Here is a 17,138-nt window from a genome sequence, read left to right on the forward strand (position 1 = left end):
ACAACTTCTGAATTTCTCAATTGGCCCTTCTGGAAAAACAACCAACTTCCTATATTCTGACAGTCTTCTCTGGGGCCAGCATATCATTTACTGTCTTTAGACTCCTGCACCAGAGTGTGAAGCAGTAGAAAACTTCAGTGATTACTGTACAACCAAACATCACCTGTGGGCCCTGGAAAACGAGCAATTCTCATACACACTTTCTTCATACACTTAGTGATCACCCCCCTAGAAATTAAGGCTGGCCTGGTAAGTAAAGGGACTTGGTTGCTCTCCTCAAGAGTGCCTTAAGTCTAATTTATTGATATAAAATATGACATGAGTAACTTGAGGATTACATTCCCAAGACACCCTTGAAGAGTCATGGATATCTACATCATGAAACCATCAAAGGAAAAGGCTTGAGGAAGTAACATGTAAGTGAATAACTGAACGATAAACTTGGCAAAGAATGGAGAACATCCAAGGTAGGAAGGGAAAAATAAGATTCAAGGAACTGAAAAGTCCGTGTGCCAAAACACAGAAAGTAGGAACTAGAGTCTGAAGCAATTATTTGTTGAGCAGCCACTGTGTGCTGTTCTAGGCACTAGGGAGAGGGGAGTACAAAACGGATCAAGATTCCTCCCTCCAGAGAGCTTATCTTCTGTATTACACAAGGTTTGGTAAATCTTGTCAAATACTTTAATTTTCACTTTCACTGAGAAGCCCTTTTGAAGAAAAAAAGGGTTTCCTTTGCTCCCCCACCCCATCTAAAGACTAATGGAGAAATGGGTACTAGATGTCAGGAAATTAATAAAAGGCTCTAACTCTGCAGGGGAGAGATGATTTACTTCACTCTGTAAGGAGAAACAACTGGGTGGAAATTTGAAATTCATCGATAATAGATTGAAAATGGGAGGGAGAAATGACAGTCCTTTCTTCTAGGGTGTGCTCCCGGACGGTTGTGCACCGAGTCTTGAGTTAGGGAACACTGGAGGAGGATTCTCAAATTTGTTTACAGACATGTTGACCTATGTGGCTTCAAATTTAGGAGAATTTTCTGCTAAAGATAAATTGGGAATCAACAAGAGCATAGGCATTGAATCCACAGGCATGAAAGCTATGAGCTACAACAGGTGGGTATAAAACAAACCAATAAGCCACAGACGTTTACAACTTCACCATAAATGTCAGAACAGAATGACTCGAAGACAAGACTCTAGAAAGTTAAGAACACCACGGCGCTTTGTTTCTCAGTCAGCGAGTATTTTAAGAAGGGAATGAAAGAGTCATACTATTGAGAGTTCAAGTGGAATGAGACCAAAGGAAGTTCACTGGATTTCATTTAAGAGAATTTGTACAGGGGGCTGGAAATAAGGTCAGCAGTGACTGCAGAAAAAGGCAGGTACAGGTGAATGAAGGTAGTAATAGGAGAGCCTTCTCAGACAATTTGTTTTCCCTCTGAACTCCTTAATGCCCCTCTTTAATTTTTCTCCACAGCACTTACCAACATGTGACATACCATATACTCAATTTACTTTTATTTGAATTTCCCACTACAAGGTAAACTTCTTAAATGACTAAGGGTCATGTGTGCATATACATGTGAAAATGCTTAAGATCACATGATCTGATTGTAGGTGGAAGGGGTCCAGAACATGCAGAAGTTACAGATACAGGACTGAAAATAGATAAGATTTAAAGTTTCTGAGAAAACAGGCCTAGAGGATGCAGAACGCAGGTGGAGAGACAGCAATCTCTCCCGAGTGAGAGTAATATGGGTAACAGTAAAGAACAACAGATACAGGTTTTTGTAGAAGATGGGGTCTTTGGAAAGTAGAAGTGAAGTAATTCTGATAACTTACACTCTGTAATTGAATGAGGTCATCTGCAAAAAGGGTAAATTTTGAATGACACAAGAAGGGGAAAGGAAGAGTAGTAATCAAATGTAAAGAAAATCAGACAATATGTACCAGACATATTTGGACAGGCAGAGTTGTGTGCACATATATACACACACGACTTTATCCTCATTGTACTACTATAATACAAGTATTAACCCAAGTTGATGGATGTGGCAACTGTAGCACAATCTTTTTAAGACTGGGTTAACTAAGTCAAGGTCACATAGCATTTCTAGAATCCAGACTAATTTTAGTAGTCCTTTTATAAACACCCATTACAACCCACACTGCTCCAACTTATTAAAACTGAAGTTATAGAATTTTAGCTAAATATCTTACCTGCTAGACAATGAGTTCAAAGAAGGCATAAGCCTGACACAGTAAATGTATAATAATGAGCTTTTTGCAGTATGGAGATTTCTTGGAAAGCTGGGAATGGAACCACCATTTGACCCAGCTATTCCCCTTCTTGGTCTATTCCCCAAAGACCTAATAAGAGCATGCTACAGGGACACTGCTACATCGATGTTCATAGCAGCACAATTCACGATAGCAAGATTGTGGAACCAACCTAGATGCCCTTCAATAGATGAATGGATAAAAAAAATGTGGCATTTATACACTATGGAGTATTACTCTGCATTAAGAAATGACAAAATCATAGAATTTGGAGGGAAATGGATAGCATTAGAGCAGATTATGCTAACTGAAGCTAGCCAATCCTTAAAAAACAAATACCAAATGTCTCCTTTGATATAAGGGGAGTAACTAAGGACAGAGTAGGGACGAAGAGCAGGAGAAGAAGTTTAACATTAATAGGGATGGGGGGGGGGAGGGAAAGGGAGAGAGAAGGGAAATTGCATGGAAAGGGAAGGTGATCCTCAGGGTTACACAAAATTACATACAAGAGGAAGTGAGGGGTAAGGGAAGAACAATACAAGAGGAAGAAATGTTTTACAGTAGAGGGGGTTGAGAGAGGGGAGGGGAGGGGGGATAGTAGAGGTTAGGATAGAGAGCAGAACTCATCAGACACTAGAATGGCAATATGTAAATCAATGGAAATGTAATTGATGTAACTGATGTGATTCAGCAATCTGTATACGGGGTAAAATGGGAGTTCATAATCCTTTTGAAACAAACTGAAATATGATATTTCAAGTTAGATGCAATGTTTTGAACAACCAACAATAAAAAAATTAAAAAAAAATTAAGAAAATGAGCTTTTTTAAAAACTTGATAAAATTATTTGAGTACTTTGGAGTGTCCATTATGATGTAAAATGTGTTTATACTATTACTCACCAGAATCATTATATGAATTTGTATTCATCAACACAAGATTTTGCAGGTGGGCTTACTCTAAGATGAAAGTAATCCAATACCTATTAATGAAGCAATTATACTCACTCGGAGGAAGACATTTTGCATTTTTATTCAATTCAAAAAGACATGTTTTTTGCCTGTCAAGTTAGTTTTATAGTCACATACACAAAAGATAACTGGTTAGAAATGATTCCTTCTAACTATGGGAATTTAAACATGTCAGCTTGATAGCATTTTGGCTGATATGAATAACATTACCTTATTTGTATGTAGTGCTTTCATAACTTAGAGAACACTCTAGAAAATTGTCCTCATTTTACAGATGAGGAGACTAAGAATTTAAAGGACATGAGTGTTTAGGGGGCCGATTTTGAACCCACACTCAACAGCACAGTTACTACTGAGGGCATTAAGCAAAAAATGCAAACTGTGCACATCAACATTTTTCTGGTGAGAAGGTAAAGAACTGTTACCTGATGTTCAAAGGAATTCGGTGAAAAAAAATCTTTGAAATATCCATGTGTTTTCCTTTTAATCAAAGCTAATTTCAAAAACATCAGTTTTTCTATATACTAGTAATAATCTTCAGAAGGCTTCTGAGAGGGAAACTTGATCAGATAAATAATACATGTGAAGTAACATTTTAAGTTTCTTTACAAACTGAAAATGCCCAGACAATATACCAAAATAGACCTTTAACCCCCAAAATGCAGGGACTTGTCCAAGAAACCTATACTTTACAACAATTCAGAAATCTGCAACTCAGACTTTCAGGAAGTCAGATTGCTAATTCCAGTGACACTCCAAGAGACTAAATAATATCTAACAAGGAGCCCAAAATGGGCAAATCATGATTAATAACTCACAGCTTCCCTAATTCTGTCCCTCTTTCCAACTAAAGAAATCCAAATATGTTCTTCAAACCAGTTACATAGGATGGGTTCCTTCTAGAAAGGCCGCCTTTGTTTGTTTTCCAATGTCACCAGCCCCCCATCAGGGCACACCTGCAGTCTTTTTCCTTCTCTCTAAAGCTTTCACAACTCAGCCACTAGACTTGGTGGAGCAAGCTGTAAATAAATGGATCTTGCTTTTATTATTTGGTTCTTGTTTCCACACTGATGAGCTCCTCTTCCATGATAATGGAAGTCTAATGAAGCATTTGGCCAGAGGACTGCAGACTGTATACTCAGCCTTTCTTGCAGTTAAATATGTTAGGAGTCTAATTCTGACCAAGGGAATGAAGCTGAAAATGCTGTGTGGCAGTTTTGAGGAGTAGCTTCAAGATAGTCAGCAAATCCTCTTTGCCTCCTCAAACCTAGGGTGACTTGATGAGCTAGAAAACATATTTGATAGATCTGAGCCATATTAGTCCCAGACATTTACATGACAGAGAAGGAATAACAGTATCTGTCAACTACAGTTGTATAATGTGTGAGAAAACTAAGTTCCTGATTAATATTAATCATCACAATTTTAGAAAATAGCTTCCATTATTTTAGAAAATTAACAGTGAAAAGTTATTTAACTGGTTCAAGAACCAGCAGTTTTAAAACTATCTTTACTTTGGGGTTTCTATTACTTCTGGCTGAATGTGAAGCCAATTAATATGACCTTAGAAAAGAAAGTTAATTTCTTAAGCAGTCAAGTCAGGGGCTGACATCCAGGTCGTGTTGGAAGAGTCCCTTCTAGAAACATTCTATCCTCTATTCCCTCATGTTTAGAGACACAGGACCAAGGACGGGCTGCTCAGAGAAGTCAAGCTGCAAAAGTGTATCGGAGGGAAGGCCAGTGTGTTGGCCCTTTTTCAATTTTTGGATTTGGAATTTCCAGATAGTGAAGGAGCCTAAGGTGCCTTTCACCAAGTAAACCAGCCTCAGAATCATTACCATCACTACCCACCTACCCTATGTTAAGCATGCACTGAGGTATTTAAAATATCAAATATGTCTGTTGAACAACTGAGGGGAAAATAATGTAAGGCAATTTTGAAAAACACCCTTACCTTTATCATTCTGGATAGATCACCAGCATCTGCTAATTCCAAAACTATGTTTAGTTCATTATCTTCAATGAATGATGCATAATATTTAATTACATTTGGATGGTTGAGTTGCTGAGGAAAAAATTGAAAAATTATCTTTTTACCTTTAACAGTTATTTCTACTTTTGTAACTTAATAATCTAGCTACATTTTTAAATTACAGAAATGTTTACAGCATAGATTTCTTCAATCTAGTGAATTTTAAATATATATTCATCAAAAGTAAAACTAGATATGCATTAATTTTATTTTTTAAATATTTTTTTTAGTTCTCAGCAGACACAACATCTTTGTATGTGGTGCTGAGGATCGAACCCGGGCCGCACGTATGCCAGGCGAGCGCGCTACCGCTTGAGCCACATCCTCAGCCCTATTTCAATATTCTTTATTGGAAATAGTTATAGCAGTACTTTAAAAAAATTTAAGTTTATGCCAAGTAGGCATATAAATAGATACAATAAGTGAAGGGCAGAAATTAATAACCTATTGCCAAAAATTATATCTTCAGTTATTAAGAGCATTTAGTAGTAAATAAAGTATTTCTTCTTAATCACTTTTATCAACATTCAGTTATGCTCAAATAGTCCACGGTTGATTGTTTACCTTAAGGAGATCGATTTCTTTGATGCAATCAGCACGAGCTTTGGCATCCATTAAATCAAATATCTAAAAATAAAATACAGAATTTAACAAAACTATGGTTCAAGCTACAATATAAATTCATTATACTACTCTACGCATAATTACATGAACACAAAAAAGTCTTTACTCAGTGACGAACTAGAAGTGCTAAAGCTTCCATTCTTCCCTCAAAAGGCAGTCAGTAATAAAACTAGAAGCAAACAGCTAGGCATCTTTTGACATTCAGGTCTCAAGTTCAAGTGAAGAGAATGAATGCTATGATCACTAAGATAATAGATCAGTTAATATGTGTTAAATGTATTACGTAAGCTACCTTATTTAATCCTTATAAAGACATTAGGTTTGCCATTTTTTCAGATGAAGATAAAGGAGACTGACCAAAGGTCACACAGTTCATTGAGCAAATAGAATTTGTTACCCAACTAAAACGGTTTGAACAGATGAAAACATGTAATATGTGTATTTTTTTTCAAAATGACAATTTTCTTCTCTACATGAAAGTTATCTAGAGATGAGAGTTGGCAGAGACTTTGAGTCCTATTTTGTGACTGCATCACTGTCAGTTCTTAGCTCCAATGCATGTCCAAAATGTCTTCTCCGGTTCCCACCATCAAGTATGTGACCCAGACAGCCCCTGAGAAGAAACGCAGCAGAGTTCACCTTCCCTTTGAGAATACATACGTGGAGCCCAATCCTGGCTCCAGGCACCACTGGCCACAGGTTATTTACTTAGGATCTCGGGCTCGAAGCTCCCAGCTGACTTTTGCAGTTTCTAATGTAGAAGTAAAGAATGAATTTAGGGGAACATAGCAAACTGATGGAAGAGATTTATTTTCCCCTAGAGAAGCTACAAACTAACTCTTTTCAACCTTGTAGTTTTCCTTGTGTAGCAGGGCACAAATAGTGAGGGTGGGAAGAGTAGTGTTATTACAATACTTCAGTAGTGAAATAAGCATTTAACTCACCTAGCGACAACAGCACTGTATTTAAATGACAGGGTCAGGTCATAGAAAGGTACAATTAGGTATTTGGAAAAGGTTCAAATAAGTATTCCCAGTGATCCAAAATGAGTGTGGGAATATATGCCAGAGACAATTCACATCCCCAAATTTCTTTTTATTGTTCTCATCTGATAGCAGTCCCGAATTTTCATTTTCTAATACATCTTTATTACATGTACTTTTGTTAGCAACTTTGTGGGAAGAAAATTGTTAGGTTTTGACAAAAAGCTAAATATTGTTAGTTAGACCAAACTATACTTAACATCTGGTCCCGAGTATGTAACACTCAGGTAATTTGATAATTGCAAGTTAAGAGTTCTTATAGGAAAGAAAGCTGGAATAATACTTTCTACGCATTTCATAGCAACTGCTCCAATTTAAACAAATACCTGTGATTTAAAGAGGCAATATTGGAAAACTAACATCCATTGTTCAATAGAAATTTCCCTTCCCTCTATTGATCTGGTATGTAGTTTTTTTTTTTAAAACCAGTATCTCGTGGACATATGAATATACCACAGTGAATCTCAAGGTCAAATATAAGTACATAGGAAAGTTGGTCAGATCCATTCCACTGTTGGTCCCTTATCCTGTCCCCCCTGCTATCTACTATTTTGATGGAATCCCCACCCCTTTCCCCCCCTTATTTTGGACTAGATTCCACGTATCAGAGAAAACAATTTTTTGTTTTTTGGGACTGGCTTATTTCACTTAGATATAACTGGAGACTATCCTACTATTTACCAGCAAATAGGCATAATATGGCTAATGTTCCACTGTGTATGTATATTGCATATTATTTATCCCTTCAAGGGCACCGAGGTTGATACGCATGCATTATTTATGGGGTGATATTGCTTGTGGGTAAAAATTGGTCCTTTAAGTGACAAAATGTTACTCTTAAGTCTAAAGCAGAGACATACACACAGTATTTAGACCATGATTTTTTTTAGTGGCAGGGAAGCATAATTAGGAAAAATCTGTTTAAAAGTCCCTTGAAAGATCATAAATAAAGGTCAAGAAATATTGATCTAATATGAATACAGAATTAATACAATTATTTTGTGTATCTGAAAAACAAGGAAATATACTGCAAAAAGAACGAATAAGTCAGTAGTGCAAACTAATTGAAAATATTAGATTTTTAGTCAACACCTTGATCAAGTTTTTCTAATTAAAATCAATATGCACCAGGAAAAGTAGGTGCATAACTCGAAAGTAGTACACACCAAGTCGTCTTGGTTAGGGAAGGAATGAAAGGACACCAACCAGTGAGTACTGATCTCTCCACATGTGTGGCTTTTACTCTTTACCACAACATTATTAGAGGTAGTGCTGGCTCCAAGACAGAGATGGAGACTCAGAGGTTAAATAACATACTTATAGTCATACATCCATTAAGTACCAGAATGAGGACTTGAAGCCAGGTTTTTCCAGCTCCAATGGTCCAGACAGATGTGAAGTCTTAGACAACCAATGAGTACTGAAATGTGTAAAGTGTAACATCAGAAAGCTAAAGAAGGAATTCTCACATGGAGAAGGTATAATAAAGCTGGAAAGAATAACGGGATTCTAACCAGCCAGAAGTAATAGGTATCTTATGCATGAAAGTAAAAATAATAATTATATAAACTTATTCTAACAGGTAACTTGCTGGATATCATTTTTTAATATTCAAAGATGCACAAGCTTCTAATATTTCATTTTAAAAAATCCACATAGTAGAGTACAACAATGGTCACTAGGTGTTAAAAAGGCATGATACATACCAAAATACTACATGAGTAATAAATTCTAAGGTTTTACAGCATGGTAGACTGACTGGAGTTCACAGCATTTCATTAGTTTTGCACATCCTTTTTGGACATATGTCTAACACTTTTAATTGGGGAATGAAATGTTAAAGCACACCTGGTAGGGTTCTTCACTAAAGGAATAAGCTTAGCCGAGTGTGGTGGTGCACACCTGTAATCCAAGTGGCTTGGGAGGCTGAGGCAGGAATATCCAGAGTTAAAAAGCAAGCCTCAGTAATGTAGCAAGATCCCGTCTCAATTTAAAAAAAGGCAGGGGTTGCTGGGGATATGACTCAGTGGTTCAGCACCCCTGGTACCAAACACAAAGGAGTAAGTTTCACATTTAATTATTTCATATACAAAAGTCATTCATCCCCCAAATTGCCAAGAAGATGCCCTAAAAATGACGTTGCTACTATATAACATGTCCAACAAACAGTAACACACTCAGAAAAACTTAAACTTGATGGGAGCTGTATGTATGAGATGCGAACAGAGACTGCTTGTGCATAAAACTCAAAATGTCAAGAAAAATAACTGATCCTGGCCAAATCAAGAATGTTGATGCCATTCTCAAAAACTACTAGTCACCAGGGATTTGACATAACCCAATACGCTGGGAAGCAAGAAAGTTTAAAAAGCTGGCACTAGTGATTAAGAAAAAGGAAAATCGCAAACTTGGAGATATCACAAAGACATTACTTGCAAATTGAATTTGTGTAAAGAAATAATATAAGATGGAATAAGAGTGTTAGTAAACTGTAATTAGAAAATACCAAGATGTATACATGGTAATTACAAATCTTGTTTCCAGTTTTAATGGAGTTCAATAAAATTAAGTCATACCTCAAAACACTAGAACTATACACTGCAGGCATAGTTAAGGCATAACTAATTTTGATCCAATCACATTTATAAATTCCTTTAAAGAGAAATTCATGTGTTTACCTTATTTTTTCTAATAGCCAAACCACTTAAGACAAAATACTGAATCTTTAGATGAAGTCATTACCAAATTCAAAGGTACTGATTTCATGTACAATATTAAAATGCATATTCATAAAAAGTCTGGACTTGGTGCATATTTTGTGTGTAATTCTACAATCTTGAGTAAGACTGTTTCAGGTCTATCAAAGTTTCTTTGGATTTCCAAGCTTGAGTTGTGGTTATTCAAGTATTGGCTGATAAATTCTTGGTACTGTTTGAATCACTTTTTAAAATATCTAGTGTTAACCTTTTCAGTTTCATTAGGTACAAGTGATTTGGCAAAATTTGAAGAAATTTTTTAAAAAGGAAAAAGTCTACCAAGTAACAGAAACATCTTTTAAAAAGGCATGTATCAAGGACTAGGGTTGTGGCTCAGTGGTGGAGCACTCGCCTAGCAGGTGTGAGGTACTAGGTTCTATCCTCAGCACCACACAAAAATAAAGGCATTCTGTCCATCTATAACTACAAAAAAAAAATCTTTAAAAGAGCATGTATCAAATTATTAGAACACATAAAATGTAAAAAAGGTGCTACTACTTAACACATGTATGACGACAAATGGTGTAACTTTGTACAACCAGATAAATGAAAAGTTGTGCTGTGTGTAGTGTGAATCATAATGCACTCTAAAGTTATGACAACTTAAAAACGGGGAGGGGAATGATGCGCCTACGAGTTTGACAATACCGGTATATGTCATTTTAAATAGGTGTTAAAGATATGGAAAGCTAAAAAAAAATCCCCTTGGCCTTACCAGTTTCCAAGGTCTGAATTCAGCAGCCCAGTCTTTTCCCCGTTCTGCTCTCACCCTGGAACATGGCTCTCAATTCTTCCCATATTCACATCCCTCTTAACTATATATAGTGTTGTACTAATTTTCTATCAGTCTATTTAAAATCCTCAATGGTCTCACAGATCCTCCCCAGCCTTTGCTGACGGTGAGGGAGGAAGATGGAGAACCTTACCATTTCACATGAAAGAGCGCATTTGTTAAGCATACTAGTTATCAGGGCTCATCTGTCCAAGAAGATATAACATGAGTCGACTCAGCAGGAATTTATACAGGCTGTAATAGTTTTCATTTGTTAACTGAATGCAAATTTCTGGTACTCTTCCTAATTGACGGGTAGGCAAAGACTTTTCCTTCTGAAGCCCATTTCTTTGGAGTGGTAGAAGGTGAGTGAAGGAGTGAGAAAATCTATGGCAGAAGGACCACAGTCACTTAACAAAATAATTGCCTAATACTTTAAAAGTGTCCACCATCAGCTCCTCCCCGAGTATAAAAGCATTCTTCCACCCCCTAGTTTTCATTAGCCTACCTTTCTCAGCCAAGTCACTCCTGTGTCCAAACTAGAAATTAAAAGACAAGGCTCAATTTCTTATCGGCTCTTCAAAGACCTGGATAATGGTGGTACAGAACTAAATACCTGGTTGTGTCAATAATTATTCTCGAACTATTAAAAACCCTCTGTTTCTAAGTGGATGTCTTAAATCAAAACTGTAGTATGTAGTGATTTAACTGAAAGCTGTTCAAGTTTTTAAAAAATTATTGTGAAATTAATGTTATTCATATTTTGTAAAAGTCTGAAGCTCAACAAAGCTTAGTCAGTTAGGGCCAAACATCAAAAAGCCACCAGCTAGTGGTACACTGGAAACTAAGTGAGAATGTGGGTACAAGAAAAAAAAATCTAAAATCATGAGTAGAAAGAGATGCTATTGAAGGGAACAAAAAGAACATCTTGAGAGTTAGGAGAGCCAAGTTTTAAGAAGTTACAGGTACAGAAGCAACAGATTCCATAGGGATAACAGTAAAAGTGAATTGATCATGTTGAGGCAAATGAGGAAAGCTGATGTGAGAAATGGAGCAACAGTGGGGGAGGAAAAACAAAGCAGAAAAAGATGATTTCATCCAGCGTAATGTTAAAGAAGGAAGGATTCCTACAGCTATGCAGTCATGAAAGCACACTGGGTAGCAAGGCTCATGTGTCCAAGAGTACATGAGTCCACTCAGCATAAAGTGATATGGGCTGAGGCTGTAATAGTGTTCTTTCAGGGCAGTGGTTTTTAACATTCTAGTCAACCTAATAATTCTATATCCTCTGCCGTTGGATTTTTCCTACATTGTGATTGGAATATATTCAAGTAGAAAGTACAACAGAGTTCAGTTTCTAAGAAAAGCAAGTACTTTAAGCTATGGGACTGAAAAATTATTTTTTTTAAATATTTATTTATTTATTTTAGTTCTCGGCAGACACAACATCTTTGTTTGTATGTGGTGCTGAGGATTGAACCCGGGCAGCACGCATGCCAGGCGAGCATGCTACCGCTTGAGCCACATCCCCAGCCCGGGACTGAAAAATTATTACATGTAAACAGCCACAATAATTTGTGGAGATAAACCAATATGGGGGATTGCAAAGTGAGCAATCATTTTAGAAATTGCTCGAATAACTCACAAGGGTCCTTAAGACCTATGAAGTGAAATCAGATCTTCATTAAAAGGTCTGAAGAATATGATAATAGCAGCTGGGAGTCAGGATGAGGTCCAGGAGCAATTTTGGTCAGAAAGAAAAGGCGACAGGTGGGAACTGTAGTTAGAGGATTTTTGCGAACTTGGAACAGGTGAAGTACAAGAGACCATGATGGTGGGAGAGAGGGTGGACCGAGTACCACGGAGTTAGGGAGGTGGAAAGATCATGACCTAGTCTCAGTAGAGTCAACGTAATGCCAGAAATGCCAATGGATGGGGAAAAAATGACAATGAAAACTGAAGTAGTGCCAACTGACGTACAAGGGTGAAAAACATGAAGTGGCGGTGGAAAGCAAGATGGAAGGAAAAAGAATATCATGTCCACGTTATGACAAAAGAAGCACCTGACATTGGAAAAGGTTGTGAGGAAAGTGGGAATGTCAGAAAGGCAAGACACATTGAAGAACCGTAACTGAAGTACTATTGGCAGAAAAAAAGTCAAGTACACTGTTGCTTCAAGCCTGCCTCTACCATTGAAGCTATAAGATTACTTGTTTTGCACAATGTATACATTTTTGAAAATCTCTAATTCCTATTCATATTAAGCTGCTTAAAATTTCTTAATTAGCAATTTGTAGCCTTATTCCTCTATATCAAAGAAGACAACTCCATTTTCTACACAGCATCCTGTGGCAACCCTTAAAAAATACCATTTTATAACTTGCCTGCTTCATCGACTGTTCTTTACCTTTACAGCAACATATATAAGCACTCTTCATAACGTGCATACAAAACTGGTTCCCTTTTTAGCTCTATAACCCCATGCTGCTTCTGCCTCTTTCTTACCTTATTGACTGAAATCACAAAAATCTGTTCTCTGTGTATTTTAAATGTATCCTGTTCTTCAGAGCCTTTACCTTTTCTACAACTTCTCAGATGAGTGACACTTTGTTCTCAAGAGAGCCTTGTCATTCAAAGATGCCTTTCTTTATGTGAGTCTCTAATACCACATGCTGGTCATTTCCTTTATGGCTATAATTATTTAACCTGTCTCCTATGAAAAATGTTGATCACAATTATTGAGACCCTAGTGGTGTGTATAGCGTCAGATAGGTCCTCAATAAACATAATAAAAAGTTGAGTATAATTACTTCAGTTATATATATTCACTGGACCTTGATACTAGAAGAGTTTTTAAATCAAAAAATTTTTAAGACAAGCCCCGTCAAAATTTGCATTAACATAGTAATAATGCTAAGGTGTCATTGATGCTGAAGAAAAAAATTCTGAAAGGAAAAATTATTTTGTTGATGTCCACTGAATCATTTAAACATTTTAACAACAGCTATCTATTTATGGTATGTATAAAAATTCATTGTGGATCCAAAATGTAGATAATAATTCAGTAAGACAGTTTATTTCTTTTATGCCTAGAGAGATTTTAATATGACTGCAAGTAGAGATAAGTTAACTTTGGGGATAAAAGCCTGGGTCATCTTTTCTAGTACAATTAACTGCAGTTTGGTACATTGTTTTCTAATTTTCCTAAATGGCATTTATGGGTTATTCTTACAAATGGTCCTTGATATTTATTCCAAAAAGAACTGGAAGTTTGAGGGAAATCTATACATTGAATTATAGTGTCATAAAAGCCCCAAAATAAGAGCTGGGTCAAATGGTGGTTCCATTCCCAATTTACCAAGGAATTTCCTTATTGGCTGCACCAATGTGCAGTCCCTCTAGCAGTGTATGAATACCTTTTTCTTTGCAACACTTATTAAAACAGCATACTACAGGGACACAGCCACATTAATGTTTATAGCAGCATGATTCACAATAGCTAAACTGTGGAACCAACCTAGACGCCCTTCAGTAGATGGATTTAAAAAAAAAGCATACATACACAATGGAATATTACTCAGCAATAAAAGAATAAAATCATGGCATTTGCAGGTAAATGGAAGGAAGTACAGAAGATAATCCTAAAAGAAGTTAGCCAATCCCCCAAAAAACCAAATGCTTTCTCTGGTGGAAGGAGGCCGATTCATAGTGGATTAGGGAGAGGGAACAGGGGAGAAATAGACAAACTCTAGATAGGGCAGAGGGGGCACGGAGTTAGAAATGATGGTGGAATATAATGCACATCATTATCCAAAGTACATGTATGAAGACAAATTGGTGTGAATACACTTTGTATATGATCAGAGATTAAAAATTTGCTCTTTATGTGTAATATGAATGGTGGCGTCATTACTAAAATCATCTTGCAGGCTTTTTTTAATCAATGCACACTGAAAGACTGACTATATGGCTACAGAGGTTATAACACTAACATTATGCCATGACCCTATGGAAGAAGCCATCATTGTCCACAGGTTTTTCATTACATGCAAACTTGCAGAATCTAGAATCAGGTCAAAAATTAAACAAGTAAAAGTGAAGCACTGACATCATCAAGAAGGAAGTTCCTTTGAGGAAGTTGGGTTGTTTTGTGGTCATTTAGACCAAAAAGATGAATTGACAAAATACATTAGACTGTTTCTAAGTAAACGTATACATTTTAGCTTTCATTTTAAAACAATCTCACCGACAATGGATTTGCACAGTGATTTTGCACATACAACTTAATAGTAAGCAAAGAGAAACTAAGGATAAAAACATATCCTTTATTAGTATTAAAAAATTAACGTAATAGTCAAAGAACCAAGCTACAGTAATAAAATCCACTTCCAATTGTACAACCCTAGTCAATGAGCTAAATATTACAAAATAGATTGCACGTAGATCTAAACACCTTTGATAATCTTCCAAAATGAAGTACTGAAGTTTCATATCCCTCCATCCTCCCTCGCCTGTGTGAAGACTTTCCCCTACTCCTACCTGTACTCAAGGTCATTCTCCAAAATGCCCATCTACTGGTTTTAGAACTGTATTACCATCAAAATCCCATGGAGTCCAATTGTGTTTATCTTAGTGTTCTGAAAGACTTGCACACTAAGTGATCAGTAAACACTGGAATGAACTGAAGATGGCAGGCAGGTTGAGAGGGAACAATAATCTGGCTATGGGATTTCAAATTGTTACATCAGTTAAGCCACCATCTTATTTTTTGCAAATGAACCATGATGGGAAAAAGATTGGTTACTGCTGTCATGTACAGCCGGCTCTCAGATCCTTTTATAGTTTCAAAGAAGTAATCTCAGTTCAGTACACATACTTTTTCCCCATGTACAGGTAAAATGTGATCCTGTAAAAAAAAAAATTTATCATTCTTTTTTCAAAGCCGTGAATAAGTGAACTGGAGGGTGGGCATTAAGAGCTAAGCTGAGCAATCTGGATGGTAGTTTGAAAGTGTTTCATTGATCTGAAGAGTACAGGAAAGGACCAGGGGTCAGAGAAAGGGTAAATACTAGGAAACGATATTGGGCAACTCATATTGTTTTATTGTGTGCCTGTACAAATATACAACAACTCCCAACGTTGTGTACAACTATAATAAACCTACAAAAAATATGTGAAAGGAAAGATTTGTAACCCAAGAAATCAGTGACAAAAGCAATACATTACATATGAACCCCAAAGAAGTACTCAGGAAGGATTCTAGCAGAGCTGGGACAGTAGAAATCACTCTACAGGCAAGTAATGTAGCCTTAAAATAATAAAAGCGAATTCAGTATTTGGCTCTTTATGAATTTAAATTATCTGCTTACTGGTGCTTTAAAAGTATTTGTTGCAGAGATGAGTTTTTAAAGAGGAACCATGGACTTTCTTGCTCACACAGTGTAATACATCATGAGAATCAATAACACGTCTGAAATGCAAATAAATTTCTCCTCACAAAGGCATAAGACATCGTTTCCTAATTTAAAAGGAGGTACATATAGCTCTACAACATCATTTCTCTCGATAATGAGTTATATTTTAAACTCCAAGATATCATAATGTCAGCTCTTTAGGAGGAAAGGAATGACAAAAGCCAAGAGATTATGTTCAACCTCCGAGAGCAACGTGAGGTTTATCAGAACAAAATGGAGACAGTTTAAGGGGAAATCTAAGCCTGAATGAAAATGCAATTGTCCAAATTCAGTCATCCCTCTTCAAAACTGATAAATAGGAAGCAAAATATAGACAAGGAGAAACAGCTCAGATAGTACCATAAGAGGCCTAGAAGAGTCTTATTTGCCTTCTGTTTAAACAGTGCCTGTACTCTTCACAGTGAAATATCACATTTATAGCCTGGCTTAAGTCCCCAGTCCACCAAATCCAACAACTCAAATTGACATCTCCATTCTGTCAACACTCATTTAAATTAGGAATCTATCCATGCTATAGAGTTTAACACGTAATTGTTCCAGATTGACTTTTTGCCCTGAAGGTAGAAACAAAAGCACTAGGTTTTTTTTTTTTTTTTAATTTCCCTCACTACTTAGACAAATACAATAAAAATTTATTACACCAAAAAAAAAAAATCAAAGCTTACTTTTGTAAGGGAGAAAAACACCTTTTTAATAAAGTCATCTTTATAAGCATTAGTATCTGCATTCCAGAATTTGTTCTCTAAGTGACATGTTAGTAGAGAGATTATTGCAATACTTATATGCTGCTCATGTGAAAGTAAACTAACTTTAGAAAACTTGCCACTACCTTATAGGACACATGCATGCCCTATGGCCCATCATCTCCATTCTTAAGCAAAAATGACAAATTCTTCCATGTGTATACCAGGAGAGACACTAAGAAACCCTAGAAATATTATTTATGATACAGAAAAAACCAGCCATGTAAACAGCAATTAACAAGAATAATTTATACTATAGCCATGTATCCCAATATGGATTAACTACAGACACGTGGTACCATATGAAAAGTCAAGTTTTGTACTGGGGGTATGTTTGTAAAATATACTTCATTCTTACAAAATTCAAAACTAAAGTAAACATTTCAGTTGGGAAATTTCTAGAGATAACTTAAAAATTATAAAAAAAAGGAGTGATACAGT

At 36.4% G+C, this 17,138-nt stretch overlaps 1 protein-coding gene across 1 annotated transcript in view; it reads right to left on the reverse strand.

The window, feature by feature from the left end:
* The window catches only part of Nek7 (NIMA related kinase 7), a 128,390-nt gene that overhangs the window by 38,000 nt on the left and 73,252 nt on the right, over positions 1-17,138 (reverse strand). Inside the window, exons 4-5 of the mRNA XM_026401487.2 lie at positions 5,850-5,912; positions 5,208-5,318 (exon numbers count right to left, since the gene is read on the reverse strand). Of these exons, the coding sequence (XP_026257272.1) occupies positions 5,208-5,318; positions 5,850-5,912 (174 nt within the window). The remainder of the gene's footprint in view (positions 1-5,207; positions 5,319-5,849; positions 5,913-17,138) is intronic.

This window comes from Urocitellus parryii, chromosome 9, assembly GCF_045843805.1.
Source record: "Urocitellus parryii isolate mUroPar1 chromosome 9, mUroPar1.hap1, whole genome shotgun sequence".
In the NCBI taxonomy this organism is placed as follows: Eukaryota; Metazoa; Chordata; class Mammalia; order Rodentia; family Sciuridae; genus Urocitellus; species Urocitellus parryii.